The following is a 22,489-nucleotide window of genomic DNA, read 5'->3' as shown; positions in this document are numbered from 1 at the left end:
TCCCTCTTCCCAATCTACCTCCCACCCCACCCCCTGGGCTAGCTAGTCACTGTGGTATCAGACATGCCTAGGTAGGATGGAGCCCTTGAGGGATCTGTCCAAGTCCCAGTGCCTTTCTCCTTCCCCAGGAGACACCCCCCCTGCCCCCCGCCAAGCTGGATAGAATCAGCCAGCAACAGAGTACAATCTGACACCAGGAAGGAAGGAGGGCAAAGTGCCATGGCAGACACCCGGGAATAGTGATGTGACAGGAGCGTCTGCTTAGCAGCCCCTGGGAACCAGCAGGAGTACCCCAGAGCTTATGCACACACATTAAACTCAAACACTCACTGAACCCTAGGACCTCAGACTGGAGAAGCAGCGTAAGATAACATAATATCCCTTAGGCAAAGAGCAAACAAATTCCATTTCACTCCTGTGTTCCTGGAAGCCCAGGCACCATCTCTAGAGTCAGGAGCTTTGTAGGGGATGTATGTTATGGGGGGTGGGGGAAGTAGTAAGGCTGCCCCGTGAAGTCCGGAATGTTTCTGCTGTCTGCTGCCACAACCTAACATCTAATAGGACACCGGCTCCTACAGCTGGGCACCCAGAAGACACTGTTAGGAAAGAAGGCTTTCTAGACGTCAGAAAAAACACGTGCTTGGTGGTGGAGGTAAGGGAGTGGGGGTTGTCACCCATCAGAACCAACTTCTTGGTTCTGAGAACCAAGGGGATTGGGGAAAACCATCGAGACCTTGACTGCGCCACTGTTATTCCCACTAGACTCGAACCCGGGCTCTGGCCTCTCCTAGGGGCCTCAGTTTCCCCAGCTGGCTTTCAGGGGCGCGGGACCCAGGAAGGAAAGGCCGCAAAGGCCGCCCTGCACAGCGCGGGGCAGGAGGCTGGAGACCCACACCCCTCCTCAGCCCCCACCTTGCGGATGCTGCTGTCGTCCTGCTGCCGAGAGCTGTCCTCGCCAGTGCCCTGGCCATCTGGCCTCTCCTCGAGGATCATCGCCGCCTGCTCGGACGCTGATCCCGAGAGGCCGCGAGCAGCAGGTCCCTTGCTCTCCAGGGAGGACCAGCCGCGCAGCTTGGACTGTCCCCTCCTGGAGGGTCCGACTGACCGGTGCGGCAGAGCTCGGGCCCCGCCTGCAAAACTTGATATTGTCCAATCAGAGGTGAGAGCTGCTCCGATGGATAGAAACAACCACCAACCAGAGTGAGAGAAAGGCGGGCTCCTGGTAAGGGATCTGGTAACTCTTAGCAACCAGGGCCGCTCGCCGATCAGGGTACGCATGCGCCACGCTAGCTGCTGGGCGTGCGAGGAAAGTTAGGAAAAGACAAGCAGAACTGGGGGCGGCGACCAAGAGCGGCTGCAGCCTCTGCAGGGACTTCAAGGCTTTATCTCGTCACCCCGGCAACGGGACCCTCCAGGACTGCTCCAAAAATGTTTACAATGAGGTTTTTAAACGGTTTGTTAGAGACAAGTGCTTGTGCTGGTTCTTAAACAATGCCTGCTTTCTTCCCTGCACTGCGAAGCGGAGCGCCGCTGCGGTCCCCTTGCTTCCAGAACCGCCCCCAGAAACCTCGCCTCCGGGACCTGGTTATGCCTGGTTTGTTTCAGAGCCTACATTCTCCTTGACCTCCCTGTGCTTCCAGAACCGGATCGCCTCCCAGAACTCCTGTTTTGAGAATTGGACTTTTTCCAGAACCCGAGCTCCTTGCAGGGCTTACCCCGAAGCACTTCTCAGATTCCATGTGGGCTGGCTCACACTAGGTGAGCTGAGAACACATCCTAGAAATGAGTGGCTAGCCCTTTGTCAAGCAGCTCCAAAGGTCAGCCTCCTCCACGCTGCCGGCCACCCTGGTCACTGCTTGCCCTGACTGACTCAGAGGACTCAATCTCTACGCCCCACCCCCTCCTCACACGCACCTGACTCTGTCATCCCCAGATTTAAATCTTCTCGGCTAAGCTCTTGGAAGTCCCTGGACATTTACAGTGGGCACCTCCAGAAATGCTTCTCTCATATGCCCCGCCAGCTTCTCCAAGCTTCCTGGCCTTCCGCAATAGCTTGTTTTTGAGCCCAGGGCATTCTCTTCTTTTCTTTTCTTTTCTCTTCTCTTCTTTTCTTTTTCCTCCAGTATCTTCCTGATGAGCTTCACCTACTTTCACTTCATCCTCCACTGTCATCTTCATGGCCAGCCTCCTCCATCACCAGGGCTCTTATGATGCTGCCTAAGTGTGGTTGACACCTTAGAACTAAACAGGGACCACAGGTTTGTCACCTAGCAAACGTGCCACCCTCCTGCACAGGCAACCCAGAACTCACACTTGTGTGTGTGTCTTCAGAATCCTGTATGCAGAGACCGACATCCACCCAGCAAAGCATGCATGACTAAATTTACCGTTTTGCTTAAAGGTTTTATTTTAATTTGTGTGTCTTTCTGCATATGAGTACAGTGCCTGCAGAGTCCAGAAGCAGGTACTAGATCCTGGAACAAGAGTTACAGGTAGTTGTGAACTATTGGGTGTAGAGTCTGGAATCCTAACTTTGGTCCTGAATAAGACTGGTCCACATCCTTAACCACTGGACCACCTCCTCCAGCCCTCCCAGGTTGGCTCTTAACTATTCTTTTCTCAGCAGGATTGTCCCTTTCATAAACCTTAGGAAAGCCCACCCCTTCCCAGCTCACTTAGGACAACTGCAGGGATCCACAGTTTAGGAACATGCCACAGACTGAGGGTTCTTACGGGGTCCCTTGTACCGCGGGACGATGGGTTCTGGCCAGGTGTGCATGGGATTTGGCTGTGACAAACAGACTCAACACAAGTAGAGTAGAATCTGAGTGTATTTCTCAAAAATGACATGAGGCTTTTACAATCATTGCAAAAGAGAGATGAAAAATCTGGCAGCTCAGTAGTCAAGGTACCTCTGAGGCCATCTGAAACACATTGGGTCTAAAACAGCAGCCATCTCCTCTGGACTGGCTCCGAGCACGCTCGGGCCGCATGGGCCTGGCCGGAGTTGGGGGGTGGGTGGGTGGGCTGCGTGTGTGCCAGCCAGGAGGGTAAAGGCTCGAATCTCGAATGCTGAATGCTCAATCTTGAATGCTCAATCTCTTGAATCTCCACTGGTGCTGCACACACTCTGGGCCCAGGGGGCTGCGGACTGCATGAATCTAAGTCCTAGTCCACCTAAGTTCTAGTTCTAGTCAGAGTGCGAGCGAGTCCAAATGCTCAATGCTGACTGCTGAATGCTGTCTCTCTCTCTCTCTCTCCCTCTCTCTCTCTCTCTCTCTCTCTCTCTCACACACACACACACACACACACACACACACACTTGGCTCAAGGTCCCACCCATCCTCAGTAAAAAGCCAACTATGCTAATCTTTTGGGGAAGTAGAGACGGTCTCTTGCTAATTCCTAGGAGTGAGTGGTTCAGCTGTAGTACATGAGTGAGAATGAGGATTTTACTTGATCTTGTCCTGGGATAAGTCTGTCATTCTGTGAGCTTCAGTGCCCTACCCACAATGCTGGAGGCAATTAGTCTGGGTGGTTAAATTCCAAACCAGGGTTTGGCTAAGATGTTGGAATTTGGTAAGGGTCAGAGAGCAATGTTCAATTTTGTCTAGCTGTTAATAAATCATATCTTGGTGGGCACCTAGCACACGAGTATCAGGACATATCTGGGCTACCTCTGAGTTAGGGGTGCCAACAATGCGGGGGCAGGAGACTGACTTTCCTTGAAGTTTTCGCCTCAAACTGCTGTCACACAAAGTGTGCATGGCAGGAACACTTTCTCCCTAGGTTCCCATTCAGGGCTCTTAGGGATGTCCTGCTGCCGTCCCTAGGTTTCTCTCCCCCTGTAGTCCTGCAGGGCATCTTAGCTCAGCAGGCAAGGCTGAGGGAGGCTCTCGACTGTGGAGGGTCCTAAGAACTCCAGGCCTTTTCAAATGAGAACCTTAGACTCAGCCAAAAATATTCAGGTAGTGAAAGAACCCCTTGGGGAGACCCTCACTCAAATCTTGGGAGGATGTGCACCCAAGGAATCACGAGAGACCGTCTTGATGTAAACACATGAGGCAGTTTAATATCGGAGCTCCGGATCAACACATATTTCATGCAAGAGATAGAGGAATCGACCACGAGGCTCAGGGGTTAGGGATTTATATAAGGAAAAGGTCTGAGGGAACAAAGGAATCAGTGTGGCTATACATGATTGGCTAGTTCAAATATCAACTATATTACATGCAGAACAGAGTGGAAAATTCCTAAGGTTGGTGTTAATCTGAGTCAACAGAGCATCTGACCTTAAATCATATCTAAGAGGACCAGATGGCCCACTACTCAGTGTCTACCCAGACATGTCCTTGCATGTTTTTTTCCTATCTTTATAGTTTATGTCTTTTTGACCTGCTAGTTCTCGGGATGTCTAACAGCCTGCTTACTTCTGCCCAGGCTTATTTGGACATGCTCGGCCTTGGTCCACTGTGTTTTTCTGTAATTTTCTCATTAGCCAGCACAAGTCTCAAATTTAACTCTTTCAGTCTAAGGTTCAGTGTCCAGCAGAAAACATTGGAAGTGGAGACATAAGCAAGGTGGGAAGTGTGGTGCAGTTAGATACCGAGTCAGCAGCGTGGGGAGTCTCAGAGTAGCAGCTAAAAGGGTGGCAGGCAGGGCAGGGGTTTGGTTCTGCTAAACTATCTTGCAGAACTGCTAGTTTCATGTGCATGTACTGGCCTGCTTTTCTCTTTTTGTTGTAAGAGCCTAGAAACTGATGACAATGACGACGACGACAACAACAATGCCCCCAAATCAAATGTAACCATTGGAAATGAAAGCCTATATATATATTTTTAAAGATTTATTAACTTATTTTTTTGTATGTGAGTACACTGTAGCTGTCTTCAGATACACCAGAAGAGGGCATCGGATTCCATTATAGATGGTTGTGAGCCAGTCTGTGGTTACTGGGAATTGAACTCAGGACCTCTGGAAGAGCAGTCCGTGCTCTTAGCCCCTGAGCCATCTCTCCAGGAAGGGCTCTATATCTTAATAAGACTGAAGTGAGAAGGGAAGTTAGAAGAGGTATCTAGAAAGCAAATACCACACATGAAATCTGTGGTGTATAACCAAAAGAAATTCTGTAACTTAATTAAGCTAGCCGAGGTGAAAGAAAATGGGGCTCACAAATGTGAGTGGCCAATGGCTTGGTGAGAGCAGAAGGTGAGAAGTCAGATCAGAGGAGAGGCTGTGTGGGTGAGAGCACAGCCCTCTGACTGCCAGGGTGTCTGAAGTGAGCCGGAAGTCCTGCGTCCTGTCTCACCTTAAACATCATTGCCATTGCTGTGAATGAATGAGTAAACCCTGCACCTTCCATTTCTTTTTTAAGCACTTGAACTTTATATAAGGAGCCCGCTCAGCCTACCATAAGAAGTAATCAGTACCAGGCAGCTTATGCAACAGAAACCCATTTAGTAGGATGCTCTTGGTGTCCCTGAGAAAGGCCTGCAGAGGATGACCTTGTTTTTCACCCTGGACACCACTATGGCCCGGCCCACCCCAGGAGCTGTACAGTGTCCTGGGGCAGTGTCCCAAGAGCGTTAGGGAGGATGGGCTCCAGGGAAGTCCATGCCGAGATTGCCCCTCCCCCAGTTCTCCCAGGGCAGGGGACAATTCCCTGGCAAGCCACCTTGAGATAAGTCAGCTGAACTCGATAAAGATAGCATATTAAACACAGGTGTCTGTCTGTACATGGGAATCTTTACAGTAGGGCTCTAGGTTACAGGATAGGAATGGGGGCCGAAGCACTCTGAAGCTCCTAGTCAAGGTATTAAGGATCCTAAGACGTTCAACCAAAAACCAATTCTAACACCTTGGAGAGTTGGGTAGAGCAGCCAGTTTGAAGCAAAGCAGCTCACAGACTGAGTGTCTGTGTCAGATAACACGTTGAAGGCTATCTCCCCTCCCCCATGGGATGTCGCAGTGACGGGCCTTCTGAATTAAGGAGGGCTAGAGGAAGTGCAGCCAGGCCAGTGCCTCCTAAGAGAACTGACAGCTCTTTATATCCTCAGGGAGGCTACACCCCAAAGGCTAAATCTACAAATTGGAAGGATCACTCACCAGGAGTTGAGTCAGCTGGCACTTTCTGAGGGTGGTGGAGAAAGAGGTTCCTGTTGCTTATCCTGCCCCCCACCCCCCGCCCTGCTGTGCCCCTGACCCCCCCGTCAGAGCGCTTGTTACTGCGGCCTGACCAGACTGATACAGCACAAAGTACAACTGCTTTTTAAGAAACGACATGGAAATAGAAGAACATTCATTCATAAATGTGATCTAACTACAGCTGTCTAGGAAGATACTGGATAAGAAATACAACTATAGGGCTGGAGAGATGGCTCAGCAGTTAAGAGCATTCTCCGCTACTCCAAAGGACCTGAGTTCGATTCCCAGTACCCAGATAGAGGCTCACAACTGTAACACCAGTTCTAAGGGATCTCGTGCCCTCACACCAATGCATACAACAACAACAACAACAATCTATAGCGAGGCAGTGGTGGCACATGCCTTTAATCCCAGCACTCAGGAGGCAGAGGCAGGTGAATCTCTAAGTTTGAGGCCAGGTCTGGTTTACAGAGTGAGGTCCAAGACAACCATGGCCACGGAGAAACCCTGTCTTGAAAAACCAAAGTGGGCAGGGAGACCTCTGAAGTAGACATGACGCCCCTGCAGCTCCCCAAACCACACAGACGCTGATGCAATGCCAGTGATCTTAACCTAGCTCAATCAACACAGCAGCAGAGGTTTGATGAATCTTCTGACTTTCCTTTTTTTTTTTTTTGAGATAATATCTCATGATACAGCCCTGGCTGGCCTAAAGCTCTCTATGTCAGATCACTCCTGCCTCTGCCTCCAGAGAGCTGGGATTAAAGGTTTGCAGGTTTGCACCAACCATGGCCCAACTTACCTTTTTTTGTTTGTTTGTTTGTTTGTTTGTTTTTTCAAAACAGGGTTTTTCTGGATCGCCCTGGCTGTCCTGGAACTCACTCTGTAGCCCAGGCTGGCCTCGAACTCAGAAATCCGCCTGCCTCTGCCTCCCAAGTGCTGGGATTAAAGGCATGCACCACCACCACCCAATCCAATTTACTTTTTTAATAACTATTAGAATGATTTGCTAGCCAAGCCATTCTTTGGGGTACAACAGAAAACACAGTCCCTTTAACAGTTGCGCTTGGCATGATGGCCTGTGCTTGATCTCCAGAACTCACATAAAGTTAGGAAGTGAGAACAAACTCTTGGTGGTTGTGCTTTGACCTCTACGTGTGGGGCGTGAGCAGAGATTTAGCTGCAGGCAGGGAGCTTGGAGGAAGCACAGGGCATATATTCAAGTGAATAAAACAAACTTAGACCGGGCACCCTGTGGGGAGAGGCCTGTGTTGACATTCATAACAAGGAAAACTGAGGAAACCCCATCAACCCTGTTGGTGAGGTGATCTGTGATCTGTGTCCCCTCATGGTCCTCAGGGCTGGCAGAAGGGCACAAGTACTTATGTACCACTGGGCTGGTCACAGCAAGAGTGGCTTCTTTCTTAAGGAAAAATGAGAGGAGGAAGAGAAATGAGAGGGCAGATGAGTTCACTGTGAAAGGCGGAGTGAAGAGCAGTGGCTGAAAAGGTTCTGTGCAGCAGCCTTTTGCAGTCAGGAGGTAGAAAATAGGATGCTGTGCACGTGTGTGCGTGCGTGTGTGTGTGTGTGTGTGTTGGGAATGGAACCCATGGCTGTGTGCATGGCAGGCAAATACCCCACTTTCAGCTGCATCTCCAGGCTCTGGTGGGTTTTGATGTCAGTGGTAACATTGGATTTCTTAGTTGGGCAGCAAGTGGCCTTTTTCTGAGCTGCCATGTGAGAGCCCAGAGCTTCTAGAAATCACTGACTTGCCTACCTTTCTGCTGTGCTAAGAGATTAGAGACTCCTAGCCCTGTCTGGCCACTCCCACAAATGGCAGCCTATCCCTTGGAGTGGGTCAGTCTTGGGGATGCCACCATCGAACCAAACTTACAACCCGAAAGAACTCGAAATGTATGGGCTAGAGAGAGCAATGTGAAAAAAAAAAAAAGCTGATTCTAAAATAGTATAGCTTGGTCTGGATTGGGCTGCTCTTGCTCATGATTGCTCCTGCCTCGGTGGGTACTGAGGAGTTTGGTTCTAGGGTCCCTTGGGTTAATCTTGCTATAGTTTGGATGCGCAATGTTTTCCAAGGCTTATGTATGAAGATTTGGGAGAAGGTGGAAACTTTAGGGTGGGGCCTAGTTGGAGAAGGTCACTAGGGGTATATCCTCCAACGAGAGCCTGTCTCTCTTTGCTTCCCGGAGGTGAGATGAGCAGTTTCGTGTTCTCACCACGATGCCCCACTCCCTACAGATCCCTAAAGCAGCAGGCCCGCTGACCATAGACTGAAACCTCTGGAATCGCAAGCCAAAATCAACCTTTGTTCCTTCCAGTTACTCCAGGTCACAGGAATGGAAGGTCTAAACAGACACTTTGCGTGGTGACACTTACGTCAAGATTCCTGGCTCAATTGCTTGTCCTGCTGACACCTTATTTACACTTGCATTTTTCCAGAATGAGGAACAGAGGAGGTAGTCTTTGAAGGCCCAAGATTGGATAAAGCCAAAGGATTTAATTAGGGGCTTGTTTATCCACCACCGAGGACATCAAGATGTCAGAGCTGTGGCATGCACCTTATTCAAGGGGGCACACAGAATAACACAGCTGAAGAACAGATACTGACAAGTACGGGGGCGGGTTGGGGGAGAATCATACACTTCCGTGTGCCAGTGCCTGTCTGTGATGAATGGAGGGATGGGAACCGCAGGAGGACAGGAAGCCTTAATCAATGTTGGTAATAGCCACCCATGCATCATATGGAGGGGTCCCAAGCGTGAGGGCCAGGACCGGCAGCATGTGAAAAATGAACTGTTTGTAAATACAATCAACAGTTTCGTGTTTGTGAGAAAACCATTTGTCATTCAGAGGAGGCCACCTTTAGTAAAAGATGTACCTGGCTCCCGGGTGAGACGGGCCATCGATCACTGTCACATCATGGGCCAGTGCAGGACTTGTCACCAGCCCTGGGAAGCACACGAATGCGTATTCCTAGTTGAAGGTAAGTTGGGTCACTTTAGAAGACAAAATGGTGCCCCCTCAGAGCATAAGCTTGCATCAGGCACCACAGTGAGCACCCCCCCAGACGCCTTCCCAGAGGCACTGTAGGGGAACCTCAGGGAGGATACGCCCCAGCACACAGCCTCACTCAGGGGCCTGCATGCTTTCAGGAGGGAGGTGGGGGGGAAGTTCTGTTCAGAGCAAGGAGGTGGTTTGCTTGAGGTCTTCTGGGGGACAGAACAGGCAAGGGATAATGGGGCAGGATGACGCACAAATGACTTGCATGTGTACTCTTCACCTTAAAGATTGCACCTTGGTAAGGCCTGGGACACTGGTATTGTGCTGGGCATTGGCATTTGCTGGAGCCTGGGCATACTGATTAGCCTGAAGCATACCTTACAAGCTGAAGCTGCCCAAAGCCTCCCACGTCCCAAATAGCACACCAAGACTCCGTGAGTGTGTGTCCAGGTAGCCATGCTGGAACCATGTAGATAGAGGCTGGCTGGCAATCTGAAGTGGCTGCAGGGAAGAGTGTGTGCGAAGGCTGAACCGTGGATTTCACGGTGCGGCCACCAGATGGAGAATCCGGTTAGGGTGCGGAGTGGAGCTGCTGCCAGATGGATCCATGGATATGTCTGACACCTGTTGAGCCTAGAGCTCCGGGGCCAGCCAGAGGCAAAGGTCTCCATTTGCTTGTTCTTGTTATCTAGTGCCGGGAACAGAGTTTGTGGCAGGACTCAGAAAAGGTGGGACAGTATGGAGCAGTAGCAGCAGGAAACACAGAACCTACAGTCTAGGCAAGAGGGTGCTTTAAGCAGAGGAAGTGGTCATGGTGCTATCCAGTACTGTCTGAAGTCATAAGAGGAGCCCCTGCTAGCTATAGTCACTGGAGTGTGAGAACCAGGATGCTTTGGCTGGGATTACATGAGCCAGAGTTACAGAGGTGGACACATTGAACTCAAAGAGTTGGTACGATTCCTGGTGATGAGGCTGGGGAAGGCTTAGGGCCTGGTCATCTTGCAGAAAGGGAGGTGTGGAATTAGGGCTTGGGTAGTATTGGGTGGATCTGGCTACTCCTGTGGTCTGTTCTTTCTGACAGTGGCTGTGTGAGGGGTATAAGAAGTCACAGAAGGGGCTGGAACAATGGCCCAGTGGGTAAGAGCACTCACTGCTCTTGCAGACGACTGAGCTTGGCTGCCAGCAACCCACACTCGACAGCTTACAACTAACTACCTGGAACTCCACTTCCAGGGGCTCTAATGCTGTCTTCTGGAACCTGTACACATGTATGTGCTTGTGTACGAATGCACGCACGCACACACACACAATTGAAAAAAAAATCTTTTTAAAAAGAAGAGGAGAAGAAACAGGAATGTAGGCTGGTCCCAGCCATACTTTTCAAAGGCAGCAGGAATACAAGCAAGGGCCAACCACCTACCCCTACACACACACACACAGACACACACACACACACACACACACACACAGCTATGCTTTCAGAGTCAGTAACACCTGAAAAGAATATTACTTGGGCTGAGGATGTAGGTCAGTAGAACATTTGCCTTCTGAGGCCCCAGATTCAGTCTTCCCCAAATCCTAATTCCAAGGGCACTTACTTATTTGTGGCCCAATCCAGACTGGACCTGGATGGATGTGACTCTGATGTTATTATTGTGAATTGTCTGACATTTTTGGGGGGACACAATTTGTAACATATTTTTGATTCTTGTCTAGCCAGTCAACTGACGATGAGACCACCTAGACATCGCTGCCCCGGGAAATACTTGTCATCAGGAAATACATATCATTTATTTACTACGCAAAAGAGGGCACATCATTCAGTGCAACCATCCCTCCTTCTTATGAAGCCCCGTTTCTATTTTCCACGTCTGACTAATTTTTAATCTCCGTGACTGAATGGTGCTGTGTCACTGGCTGGCAATGGTGTTTAAGAAGTGTATGACATATGCTGCCTTCGCGATCACTCCCGCGGCATCATGAGTAAAATGAGCTCAGCCTCCATGTGATTTCAACGAATCCAGGCCCGAATGCTTATTAGACGTTCTCTTTATGCAAAGGCTCCGCAGAGCATGGCAGGCAGCGAGCCATCTCTGCCATGACGTTTGTTCTCATCATTCACCAGCACAGGGGAACAGCTATTTGCCTAACACCTATTTGTAAAGAAGACAGGAAGATGGCATCGTTAATAACCCTGAACATGGGCTACAATTTATAAAGCAGCTGCAGTGTAGACACGGAGAGCCTGTCTGTGACAGCCGCTTTCCCCCACTGTCCATTTTTCCTGAAGTCGTGCAAACCAGAGACCAAATACTGTCCTCACTTCCTCCCAAGACCAATGTTTAACTGGCTCTGACCTCCCGTCAGACCTGTGGTTCAACCCCTCTGTCTGAGACCCAGCAGTGGAAGGGCACTCTGTAAGGGCTTTAGCAGACATCAACCCTCCCCTAAAAGGCAAGGAGCGGGGGTCCTGCACTTCCTTAACCCCAGCACACTCACAGCGAGCCTAATGCTCTCAGGACCTTGCCAGCCCATCCCTCCTGAAAGTCCCTAGGGCTCCTCTCAAGGCCTAAAGACACCCAGAACCCATAGTTTACCAGAACTGTCAAGGTTGATGTCTCCATAAACTGCTCCGTCCATTCGTGGATGTGGATCAGAGGGAATCATCACAGTGTGTCACAGGGACTGCAAGAGGCTTCAAGACAGGGAAAGCGACCTCATTTCTAGCTCCTCAGCCAGTGCTCGCTGGACCCACCTCTGAAATTACATAGATGCACAAGGGCCTGCCTTCGAGCCAACAGCACTCTGCCCTGGACTCACAGTGGCCCATGTGCTCCCTCACTTGGGATCTCTGGCTGCTCCGTCACTCTGGCCATATGTACTGATGTTACATGTTGTCTTTCTCTGCTGACCTCCTCTTCTGGCCAGTGTGATGGAACAGCAGACGGAAATCTGGCTTGCTTGCTGTGAATGCTCCAGGCTACATCTGCAATTCCTTACAGGCTAGCCCACCACAGTAGACAGCAAACATCTTGTTCAACCCCCCTGCTCTCACTGTGCCATGATGCTTCATGCATGTGCTGTATGTAGGTAGCACTTCTGGGGCTGTAATAGGAGCTTTAAACTAGACCCCTGCGTAGACATGTGTTTGTGTGTGCCTGTGTGTGTATGCGTGCATAGTAGTGTTTGCGGATCCTTCAACATCTGCCTGAGTGGCTTATAGCCCATGTGTTGCTGCTGTACCTTGCCTTGCCACAGAGGTTCTGGGATTGAAGTAGAGAAGATAGGACCTAGCCAGTGAGCTGGGGCCAAGGTACAGAGAGCGCAGGGGTCATCAGCCCTCAGGATACTCTTTCCCAGGGACCAGTCTGCTCTTGGTGATGACCTTCTCCTTGGTGTCCCCCCAGCATCTCCTCTCCTTTTGGTGCACTGCCATTCTTAATTACTTTAATGCAGGAACTCGGGCCCAGGCCTTGACCAGTTGCCCTGCTGTGGCTGCCCCTATCAAACAAGGCCTGGACACAAGACACATGAGAACCGGGGCTGTCCCAACTTAGGGACCTCACTGGATTGTCCCTTGGCTCTTCCTCCTGTGCAGAAGGGCTTTCCTGCCTGGACTCCATGTCCCCCTCCCACTCCGCTTAGGGACTGAGGCTGCTGTACCTTCTGTGCCTCCATGGCCTTTCCACTGGTCTTTCCTGTTCCCCCTCCATTTCCCCACACTCAGACTGACCACTCCTCTTCCAGCACCGTGTATCCTCTCTAGTTACTGTGTTTCCTGCTTTAGTCTGAAAGCCTCAGTACTCAGGCAAACATGGTGAGCTGTGCATTTTCAGTAGACTTTATGCTTGCCCTCTAAATACTTAATATGAAATATGACATGTGATATGAACACGACATGTCAGACCCAAGAACATGAGCGGGACCAGTTAACTGACTCTCCGAGAGACCAGTTAGAGTGTATTGGGATCAACGGGAAATAATACCTACTGACAGTCAGGAACAGAGGACTTCATTGTTTTCTGGGTGATGGGGTGATGGGAAAAAGCCATACCTGAGTGCTCCATGTGACTCAGCCACAGGATAGGCAGGCCATAGGCTGTCCTTGCTCTTGTCCCTCAGAATTCTCCTGTGGATGGCCCCAAGAGCCCCTTCAGCACCTCCTAGTCTGTCTACTTTCTCAGGTAAGGGAGAGGGGTAATAAGGAACAGCCAGGACCTAGTGTGAAGGAGCTCTCAGTGAAGGATGAGACTCCTGCCAGTGACTGCACTTTGGCCTTTGCTGGCCCAAGAGTTTGAGTGTCAATCAGGCAGCTTCTGTGCTTTCTGACTCAGCGTTTGAATCACTATGCCATGCTTTGATCTCACTCCTAAATGGTGCAGACAGCTAAGAGAAGGAGAGGTAAGGGGCAGGCAGGCAGTCGGGGTGGGGGTGGGGTGCCTGGGAAGGAAGTTGAGGAGAGCTGAGGAGGGAGGAGGTGGCCATACTGGATGGCTTGCATTTCTTCCCATCAGAGACATCATGGTGACATGAGTTTTGTGGCTTTTCCCTTGGGAGTTACATTGACTAGTTTTTGTTTGTTTGTTTGTTTTAAGGAAGAAAGAATCCTGAGCAGATGAAATCATAAAGAAACAGAAAATGTGGGAGGAGCCAGACAAGGAACATTGAGGAGGCCTGGAACTCAAGTCCTCTCAGAGCCGAGTAAGTGCCATGCCACTGAGCTGTGTCCCAGCCCGGGGTTTGGATGTTATTTACTTTCAGTATTCTAGTCCAAACTCACACTGTTCTGCATGTTCATAGTTTTTATTCACGAACCTTTAAATCTGTGTTTTGAGTGTGAAAAGCATTTTAAGAAATCTTTAGGTTTCATCTATCTCTTGAAAATTCCCTTTTCTTTCTTTTTTAAAAATTATTTATTTATTTTAATATATATGAGTACACTGTAGTTGTCTCCAGACACACCGGAAGAGGGCATCAGAACCCATTACAGATGGTTGTGAGCCACTATGTGGTTGCTGGGAATTGGACTCAGGACCTCTGGAAGAGCAGCCAGTGCTCTTAACTGTTGAGCCATCTCTCCAGCCCCTTTTTATTTTTTTCTTAAAGATTTGTTTCTTTATGTATTCTATGTCTGTGTGCCAGAAGAGGGAGGATATCAGGTCTCATTTTAGATGGCTGTGAGCTGCGTGGTGGTTGCTGGGAATTGAACTCAGGACCTCTGGAAGAGCAGCCAGAGCTCTTAACTGCTAGGCCATTTCTCCAGCCCATGAGAAGTCTTTTTGGTCACATGTTGAGGAACTGGAAAACTCAGGGGGTTGGGGGCGGGGCTGGTAGGATGGCTCAATGGGTAAAGACGCTTGGAGTAAGCTGGCTCTTATGAGTTGTCCTCAGATCTCCCTGTGTGTGCTGTAGCCTGTGTGAGGCTGTGGCAATGTGCATTCATTTCTCAGTTCTGGAGGACTGTGATGGTCTGCAGCTTGCTGCTTCCATGCTTTGTGGGAGTGCTCATAGCTCCTTCACGTTGGAGCTGGTGCCAGACTCTGGGTGGGCAACCTGTCCTATTCATACCGTGGCTTTGGCACAACTCTCCCCCTGGGGGTCACTCTGGCCTCCTGCGGACACACCTCGGTGGCCTTTCTTGTGTTGTTAAGGACATTCCCCCTCTTGGTCATGACATATAAATACTCTTGCTGTGAGTGTTTTGTCTTGTGACTTGTAGTTATGATCCAAAGAAGAAGAGAAGCCCCAGGCTAGGCTGACCCCATCACTAAGTGAGGTCTGTCTTCTTGTCCCTTTCCTGTGTGGTTAGTAAGGATGCCAGGGCAGGGTGGGTAGGAGAGATCTGCATTCTGTTCTGAGAGCCTAGCCATGCAGGAGACAGGCCTGTAGTCTTTGTTTTGGTCGCATAGGAATCCAGAGATGGTGGAACAGGTTGGTAATGTGAGCCGCATACAGACACGTGAGGAAACTCAGTCCTTGAAGATTTGTGTGATAGCCCTTAGGGGACCGTCCTCTCTCTCTCTCTCTCTCTCTCTCTCTCTCTCTCTCTCTCTCTCTCTCTCTCACGTGCTGTGGGCCCTTTGTGTGTGTTTGGTTTTGTTTTACATAGATGATCCTATTGGAAATAGCTGTACATTTGGTGACAGTGCCTACAGCCACAGGCTCCTCTGAGGGCTGAGTGGCTGCGGTTGGAAGGGCAAGGCTTGCTGTGAGTTCCTTCGCCTCCTGGATGTTTTGCTAATTTTTTTTTTTCCTCAGCTGCTTTCCTGTGACTGGAGGAGAGAAAGACAGGTGCAGGTCTGGAGGGGAAAAGCACAGGGTTTTGTTTTAGAATGGCTGAGTACCATGCTGGAACTTAGGGCCTGCTGGCCGCAGTGACATCCCAGCTCGTCGTGGACAGAGTCAGATTTAAACAGTGTGAGTTGGTATCTTAGGAGAACCACTTGAGAGCTGTGCACCTGGCCTTGGGACTCGGAAGCAGTTTAATTCGATGTCAAACTGTGCTGCTGATTTCTTGATGAGGGGATTGGCCACTTCCTCTAACGTGGGCCACAGCGGCAATCCTGTTGTGAGCCACTCCTGTCTAAGGATGCCTGCCAGTCCCGGCACCCTCACTTCTTAAGCTAACTGACTTGTTTAAGTAGAGACAGAAACTGGAATTTTTGTAGTGAAACATCGCAAGTTTCAAGTGCTATTGCAGTTTTGCAGAAATGTAAACATTGTGTTGGCAGATGTGGCTCTGACTGAATCCTCAGCTTCCAAGTGAGTTCTGTGACCCAGGATGCTCTCCAGCTCACACTGTTTCCTCACAGAGAGTGTCGGGACGATGTAGAGGCTTTCCTTATATGTTCGTATTACAAATCACGCACATATCATGAAGCCCTCATCTTTGTCATCTTGAGTTGGCTGAGCGGCACTGAACTGTATTCACAGCCTCCGGCAGCCCTCACCCCTCTCTATTTCAAAGCTCCTCCATCATCCCAAATGAGGACCAAGGGTCCTTCAGGAGTCTCTCCCCAGCTCATGTGTCTGCAGCCACCGCAACCACTGCTCTACTTCCGGTCTGTGGCTGTATTTGGGACACTTCAGATGAACAGAGCCCTACAGCCTCTGTCCTTCTGTGCCAGCGTTTGTCTGGTTAGTATGCTGTCAGGTTCTGTCCACCTTGCTAGGACTTCGTTCCCTCTCAAAGCTGGAAACTGTTGTACGAACAGATGTCTTTGTATGTTGCTTTGTCTTTTGGCTAGTTGGGTCTTTTTCTCTTTTCAGCTGTGAACTCTGGTTCAAGCTTGCTTGCTTCAATGCCCGTTTTCAGCGACACCACTGGAAGCCCAGTTAGTGATCTGTGAGGAACAGAACTGAGACACTGAATGTATATCACAAAAAGGACTTATTAGATTGGCTGGAACAATATGGACAGTCAGTCCATAACGGCTGTCTCACACTTGAGATACTGAGAATCGGTGGTTGTACCCTCACAAGGCTGGATGACTGAGCCATCCCAGCCCAGTGCTGAAGACCTGGAGATTCTTAGACAGGCACTGATCTTCAGTCCTCATGAATGGTTCTAATGCTGGTGAAGGATGACAGCCACAGGGCAGATTAACTCCAGAGATGTGGAGGCACATGTGTGGTTCGACTGAAAATGATGTCCCCCACAGTCTCAGGCACTGGAACACTTGGTTCCCAGTTGATGGTGATGGAGAAGTTTAGGTGGTACAGCCTTGCTGAAGGAAGTAGGGAGGGCTCAGAGTTTAAAAGCCTTCCAATTTGTTCTTTCTGCTTCACAATGCTTTGTAGTTGAGATGTAAGACCTCAGCTCCCTGTTCTTGCTGCCACAATTCCCTGCATAATAAACATTTGTGCCCCTGAAACTCTAAGCCCAAACACACCCTTCTTTCTGTAAGTTGCTTTGGATCCTGGTGTTTTATCACAACGACAGAAAGGTAGCTAACAGGAGGCAGGCAGGCAGGGAATATGGAAATATTGACCTTCCTTATGTCTTAGCTGACACTGGAAGATACCGCACACTTTTAGGGTGGGTTTTCCCATTTCAATGAATGCATTCAAGACAATCCCTCACAGGTAAGCCTAGATAGAGGCTTAGGCTCTGATTCCAGGCCCAGTCAAACTGTCTGACAAGACCAGTCTTGACGCTGAAGGACAGCCATGCCTCTCTCAAACAGCCTGACACTTCATACTGTCACCAGCAGTGTGCCCCCACACCCACACCCTGACACCACACCTTACACCCCATCCCTATGCCCCTACACTCTGATACCCCGCCCCTACACCCCTACCCCCAGACCCCTACCCTCACACTCCACATCCCATACCTTACACCCAACAGTACTTGTTGGTTTTCATCATCATTTTCTTCCTCTTGTCTTACTGGCTGTGAAGTGGTAATTCATTGTGGTTTTAAAAAAACCTTCTTAAACATTTTTTTGGGGGGAGGGGCAAGCCATGCTGTACTTGTGGAGGAGTCTGTCCCTGGGATCACACTCAGGTCCTCAGGCTTGGAGTCTGTCCCTGGGATCACACTCAGGTCCTCAGGCTTGGCAGCAAATATCCTTACCCACAGAGACATCTGGCCAGCCCTACAGTTTTTTGTTTGTTCTGCTTTGTTTGAGAATTCTTTCTCACGAAGTAGCCCAGGATGGCCTTTCTGTTTCTGCGTCCCCAGAGCTAGGAGTATACAGATGTCTGCCGCCATGCCCAGCTCCTTGAAGCTCTGCTTCCCACCTTCCTTCCTTCCTTCCTTCCTTCCTTCCTTCCTTCCTTCCTTCCTTCCATCCATCCATCCTTCCTTCTTTTCTTTTTTTTAATGTTTTGAAAGATTTATTTTATTTATATGAGTACACTATTGCTCTCTTCAGACACACCAGAGGAGGGCATCAGATCCCATTACAGATGGTTGTGAGCCACCATGTGGTTGCTGGGATTTGAACCCAGGACCTTTGGAAGAGCAGTCAGTGCTCTTAGCTGCTGAGCCATCTCTCCAGCCCCCACTTTGTAATAGTGGTGACTCTGGGGCATGGGAGTAGGAAGTGACGTTCAGGCCCAGGGCCTTACACACAGTAGGCACTTCTATTTTACCCCTAAATCTCTACCCTAACCCAGAAGTTTGTGATGTTGGTGATTCTAGTTGACCTACTTTATTTCTGGTTGGTTTACATGTCATATTTTAAATGTCCTTGTCTCCTTCGCTCATTGTCCTGGAGATTTACACCTGTGCCTTTATAGTCTGGGCTGTTACAATTTGGTCTCGCCTATGATGGGAAGAATTTGAACTTGGTTCTTTTCAGAGCTGGCAGCCAGCATCATCTGCTGTCGGATGGGGTAGTCCCTGCTTGATGTCGCTGCTGATAGACACAGGGTTCACGTTTGGACTCTCGTGCCCCAGTGGCCCATGTCTATTCCACACCAGGACCATGAGGCCTTGATTACCACAGCTTTGAGGCTTGCACAGTCAGGAGGGAGTCCTCTGGCTTTGGGCTTGGGTTTCAAGGACATTTTATTACTCTTGGTACCTTATTGTTTCCACGAGGGTTTTTTTGTTTTTTTTTTTTTGTTTGTTTGTTTTGTTTTGTTTTGTTTTTTTGATCAGCTTGTCAATTTCTGTCTTTTTCTTCGAAAAAGGCCAACTGGGTTCATGATGGGGAATGTGCTATTAGGGTCACTTTGGGATCAATCTGGCTCCAGCTCTCTTCATAGAGTTAAAAAAAATAGTATGTATAATAATCATATTTTTATTAATTTATGTTTTTCAAGACAGAGTTTCTCTGTACAGCCCTGGCTGTCCTGGAACTCACTTTGTAGACCAGGCTGGCCTTGAACTCAGAGATTTGCCTGCCTCTGCTTCCTCAGTGCTAGGATTAAAGTTGTGTGCTACCACTGCCTGGCCAGCTTTTTTTTCCCCCTTAGGATTAATTTAATTTAATTTTATGTTGTGTAAATTTGTCTGTGTGTGCATGTATGCACCACTTTCTTGCCTGGTGCTCACAAATGCCAGAATAGGGGATTTGATCTCCTGGCACTGGGAGTTACAGATGGTTGTAAGCTACTATTGTGGGGACTGGGGACTGAACCTGGGTTCATCAAGTGTTTTTAATTATTGAGCCATCTCTCCAGCCCATGACTTTTTTCTTAGTATTTATTTATTTATTTTGTGTATAAGTACAGTCACTGTCTGTACACCAGAAGAGGGCATCGGATCCCATTACAGATGGTTGTGAGCTACCATGTGGTTGCTGGGAATTGAACTCAGGACCTCTGGAAGAGCAGTCAGTACTCTTAACTGCTGAGCCATCTCTCCAGCCTTGTTTTTTTGTTTTAGTTTTTCTCTTCTTTGGCATATGTTTAAACTTTTCTTTTTTTGTTTGTTTGTTTTGTTTTGTTTTTTGAGACAGGGTTTCTCTGTAGCCCTGGCTGTCCTGGAACTCACTCTGTAGACCAGGCTGGCCTCGAACTCAGAAATCCGCCTGCCTCTGCCTCCCAAGAGCTGGGATTAAAGGTAAACTTTTCTAAAGTTAAAATTTTTCAAAGGTTTAAGATGTATTAAATTTAAAATAAAAAAGGAAGGGGGCGAACCGGCTCAGTGGTGCCTCTTGTTCCTGCCTTTGTCTTCCACTGTGCGCGCGCGCGCACACACACACACACACAAATAAAAATAACAAAACAAACCTTTTCCTTTTCCTATTATTTTATTCGTATGGGTATTTTGTGGCATGTATGTCTATGTGCCACATTCATACCTGGCATCTGTGGAGGTCAAAAGAGGGTGTCAGATCTCCTGGAATTAGAGTTACTGATGGTTGTGAGCCATGTGGGTGCTGGGAATTTGTCTTAGTTAGGGTTACTATTGCTGTGGTGAAGCACCATGACCAGAGCAATTTAGGGCAAAAAGGGTTTATTTGGCTCACACTTCCACAACACTGTTCACTGTCAAAGGGAGTCAGGACAGGAAGGAACTCAAGTGGGGGAGGAACCTGGAGCCAGGAGCTGATGCAGAGGCCATGGGGGAGTGCTGCTTCCTGGCTTGCCTCCCATGGCTTGCTCAGCCTGCCTTTTTATAGAACCCAGGACCACTAGCCTGAGAATAGCAACACTCCCAATAGCCTGGGCCCTCCCCGACTAATCACTCATTAAGAAAATGCCCTCCAGGCTTGCCCACAGCCGGTCTTTTTTTTTTTCCCCGAAGCAGGGTTTCTCTGTGTAGCCCTGGCTGTCCTGGAACTCATGCTAGAGCAGGCTAGCCTCGAACTCCCGCCTGCCTCTATCTCCCGAGCGCTGGGACTAAAGGCATGTGCCACCACCGCCTGGCTCCATAGCCAGGTCTTATGCAGGCACTTTCTTAATGGAGGTCTGGCCTTTCAGATGACACCAGCTTGGGTCAAGTTAACATAAAACTATGCAGCAATAAATTGAAACTGGGTTTTCTGGAAGAGCAGCCGGGGCTTTAATAAACTAATTAAAAGAGAGTCAGAAAGTGTAGCCAAATGCATTTGGACTTTTGATTCTGATTTATATCAAGGTTCCGAGGCAGTGCATCCAACAGTTGGTTGCCTAGCCTGGTCAAGACCTGGGGTCCAGCCCTGTAAAAATCAAAACTAAGAAAACCCAAGGCAGCTAAGGCACTCCGAGAACTCTCTGGGAACTGGATGCTTTCAGAGTGTGATAATGGTATCTCTGCTGTTGTTTAACAGATCAGCCCTGCCACGTGAGGTGCTGCTGAGGTGTCTGTGGGTGACCCAGGTGGAGTTGCTTCGAAGAACTCCCGTGGATAGTGAGGAAGCGCTCTGAGAAACTACGATGTTGGGATCATCTTTACGTTAGAGCAGTGGATTTGCAGGAGTTGAGAATCAGGGGAATCCATCACATAGATACCTGTACTTTGTCAGATGTGTTCCTTAGTCAAAAAGCCAGGAGCTCAACTCTGTCTCTCCAGCAGCCGAGAGCCATGGCAGGCTGGACTCTCCAAGAGGGCCAGCCTCATAGCTGCGATGACACCCAGCCAAGTCTGCTCTGTCCCTTCTACGAGACCCCTTGTCCTCAGCGTCAGGGGGGTGGGAGGTGGTGTGTGTGTCTGTGCGTGTGCTGTGCACTCTGAGTCCCTGAAGGAACGTGCTTTTAAGGTCCGGCCAGCTTAGAACCCTACTGCCACACCCTGTCGTGGCTGGATTCCAGGGGTGGCAGACCCCACAGCTGGGTCTGAAGGAGGCCTGGGAAATGAGCCTGCCCAGTGAGAGTAGCCACAGGGCCACAAATGTCACAAGGACTGAGCCTGGACTGAACCCGTGGCAGAGGGCAACGAGGCAAGGCTGGAAGTTCCGCTTGAGCCCGAGGGTTTTATTCTCTTGTTGTCCTCTATAGACTCTCAGAGCGCATTTCCTGGTGGCTGTGCTGGTGACAGGGACTCAGAGGTGGGAAGCTTGGTGTGGAGCCACGGGTAGCTGGACCTTCTCTGAAGGGGAGGGCTGCTGACTCTCTGGGACAGGCAGGACTTTTCTACCCTTTCCGAGGCTCCCACCCACCGACAGCAGCTGGGCTCTTAGTTTCCTTAGTGAGTCTGAAGTTTGAGTTGGATGGTCCATCCTTACACTTGGGTCCCAAGCGCCCAGCCAGGTCAGTGCTGGGCCCCTCCAAGCCTTGACTGGGGGGTTTTCTGTTTCGAAAAATGCCTGGAAGACTCACCCCTCGAATCTCAGCCTTTAACATCTATTTCATGGTCTCCCAGAATCTTGGAAAACAGATTTGAAGGCAAAGCCTGATCCAAAACCCCGATTCTTGGTGTTTTCTGGTGCAGTGTGTGGGTCTCACTCTCTGCTCTGAAGATGACCCATCAAGGGCTCTGGCCTCAGCCATCTCACAGGGAATCCCAGCAGCTGTAGAACAAGCAGTGCCTTCCTCTTTGATCTCTTCTGAGGTCTTCATGAAAGCTGCTGGACGCCTGAGCTAAAGCTTCGGTCACATAGGAATTGAGAAAAGACCTTCACAGGAGTTCTCATGTGCTGTGACAAACAGCAGTGCCACTCTGCAAACCTGCCTCAAAGCAAGGCATGCCCCCACTTCTGTGTCTCCAGCCAGGAGACTGTGATATGGTGGCTCAGTCAGCCTGCTGAGGAAAAGCAGGCCGCTCCCAGAGTGACCTCAGCCTCTAGGACAAGGCTTTCCGTGCATAGCCACTCCTGAGAAGTCAGGTGGATCTAAAGAGATTCAGAGTTTTCTAGAAGCAGTGCCAGCCATTGGACTTAAATGTGGAAAAGAAGCACAGAGTGGAACTTTGCCATCTCTCTGGTGACTGATTTTATCAGATGCTTCAAGT

At 49.5% G+C, this 22,489-nt stretch overlaps 1 protein-coding gene and 1 long non-coding RNA gene across 3 annotated transcripts in view; both read right to left on the bottom strand.

Moving 5' to 3' along the window:
• Rhpn1 (rhophilin Rho GTPase binding protein 1) overlaps positions 1 to 1,135 on the bottom strand; it is a 10,515-nt gene extending 9,380 nt beyond the window's left edge. The window contains exon 1 of one of the 2 annotated variants that reach the window (XM_031346420.1): positions 913 to 1,135. In XM_031346420.1, the coding sequence (XP_031202280.1) occupies positions 913 to 993 (81 nt within the window). In that variant the 5' untranslated portion in view covers positions 994 to 1,135. The remainder of the gene's footprint in view (positions 1 to 912) is intronic. The other variant, XM_031346419.1, reaches the window with a different exon arrangement.
• A 9,799-nt stretch (positions 1,136 to 10,934) lies between these two features.
• LOC116081222 lies at positions 10,935 to 11,818 on the bottom strand. The gene is made up of 2 exons (XR_004114753.1): positions 11,760 to 11,818; positions 10,935 to 11,315 (listed from the first exon to the last, which is right to left on the bottom strand). It is a non-coding gene; the product is annotated as an uncharacterized LOC116081222 (long non-coding RNA).
• Between the last annotated feature and the right edge of the window lie 10,671 nt (positions 11,819 to 22,489).

Source organism: Mastomys coucha, unplaced genomic scaffold (assembly GCF_008632895.1).
Source record: "Mastomys coucha isolate ucsf_1 unplaced genomic scaffold, UCSF_Mcou_1 pScaffold11, whole genome shotgun sequence".
NCBI classification, from domain to species: Eukaryota; Metazoa; Chordata; class Mammalia; order Rodentia; family Muridae; genus Mastomys; species Mastomys coucha.
Note: the sequence above shows the minus strand (reverse complement) of the source record. Positions and strands in the feature narration are given on the sequence as shown.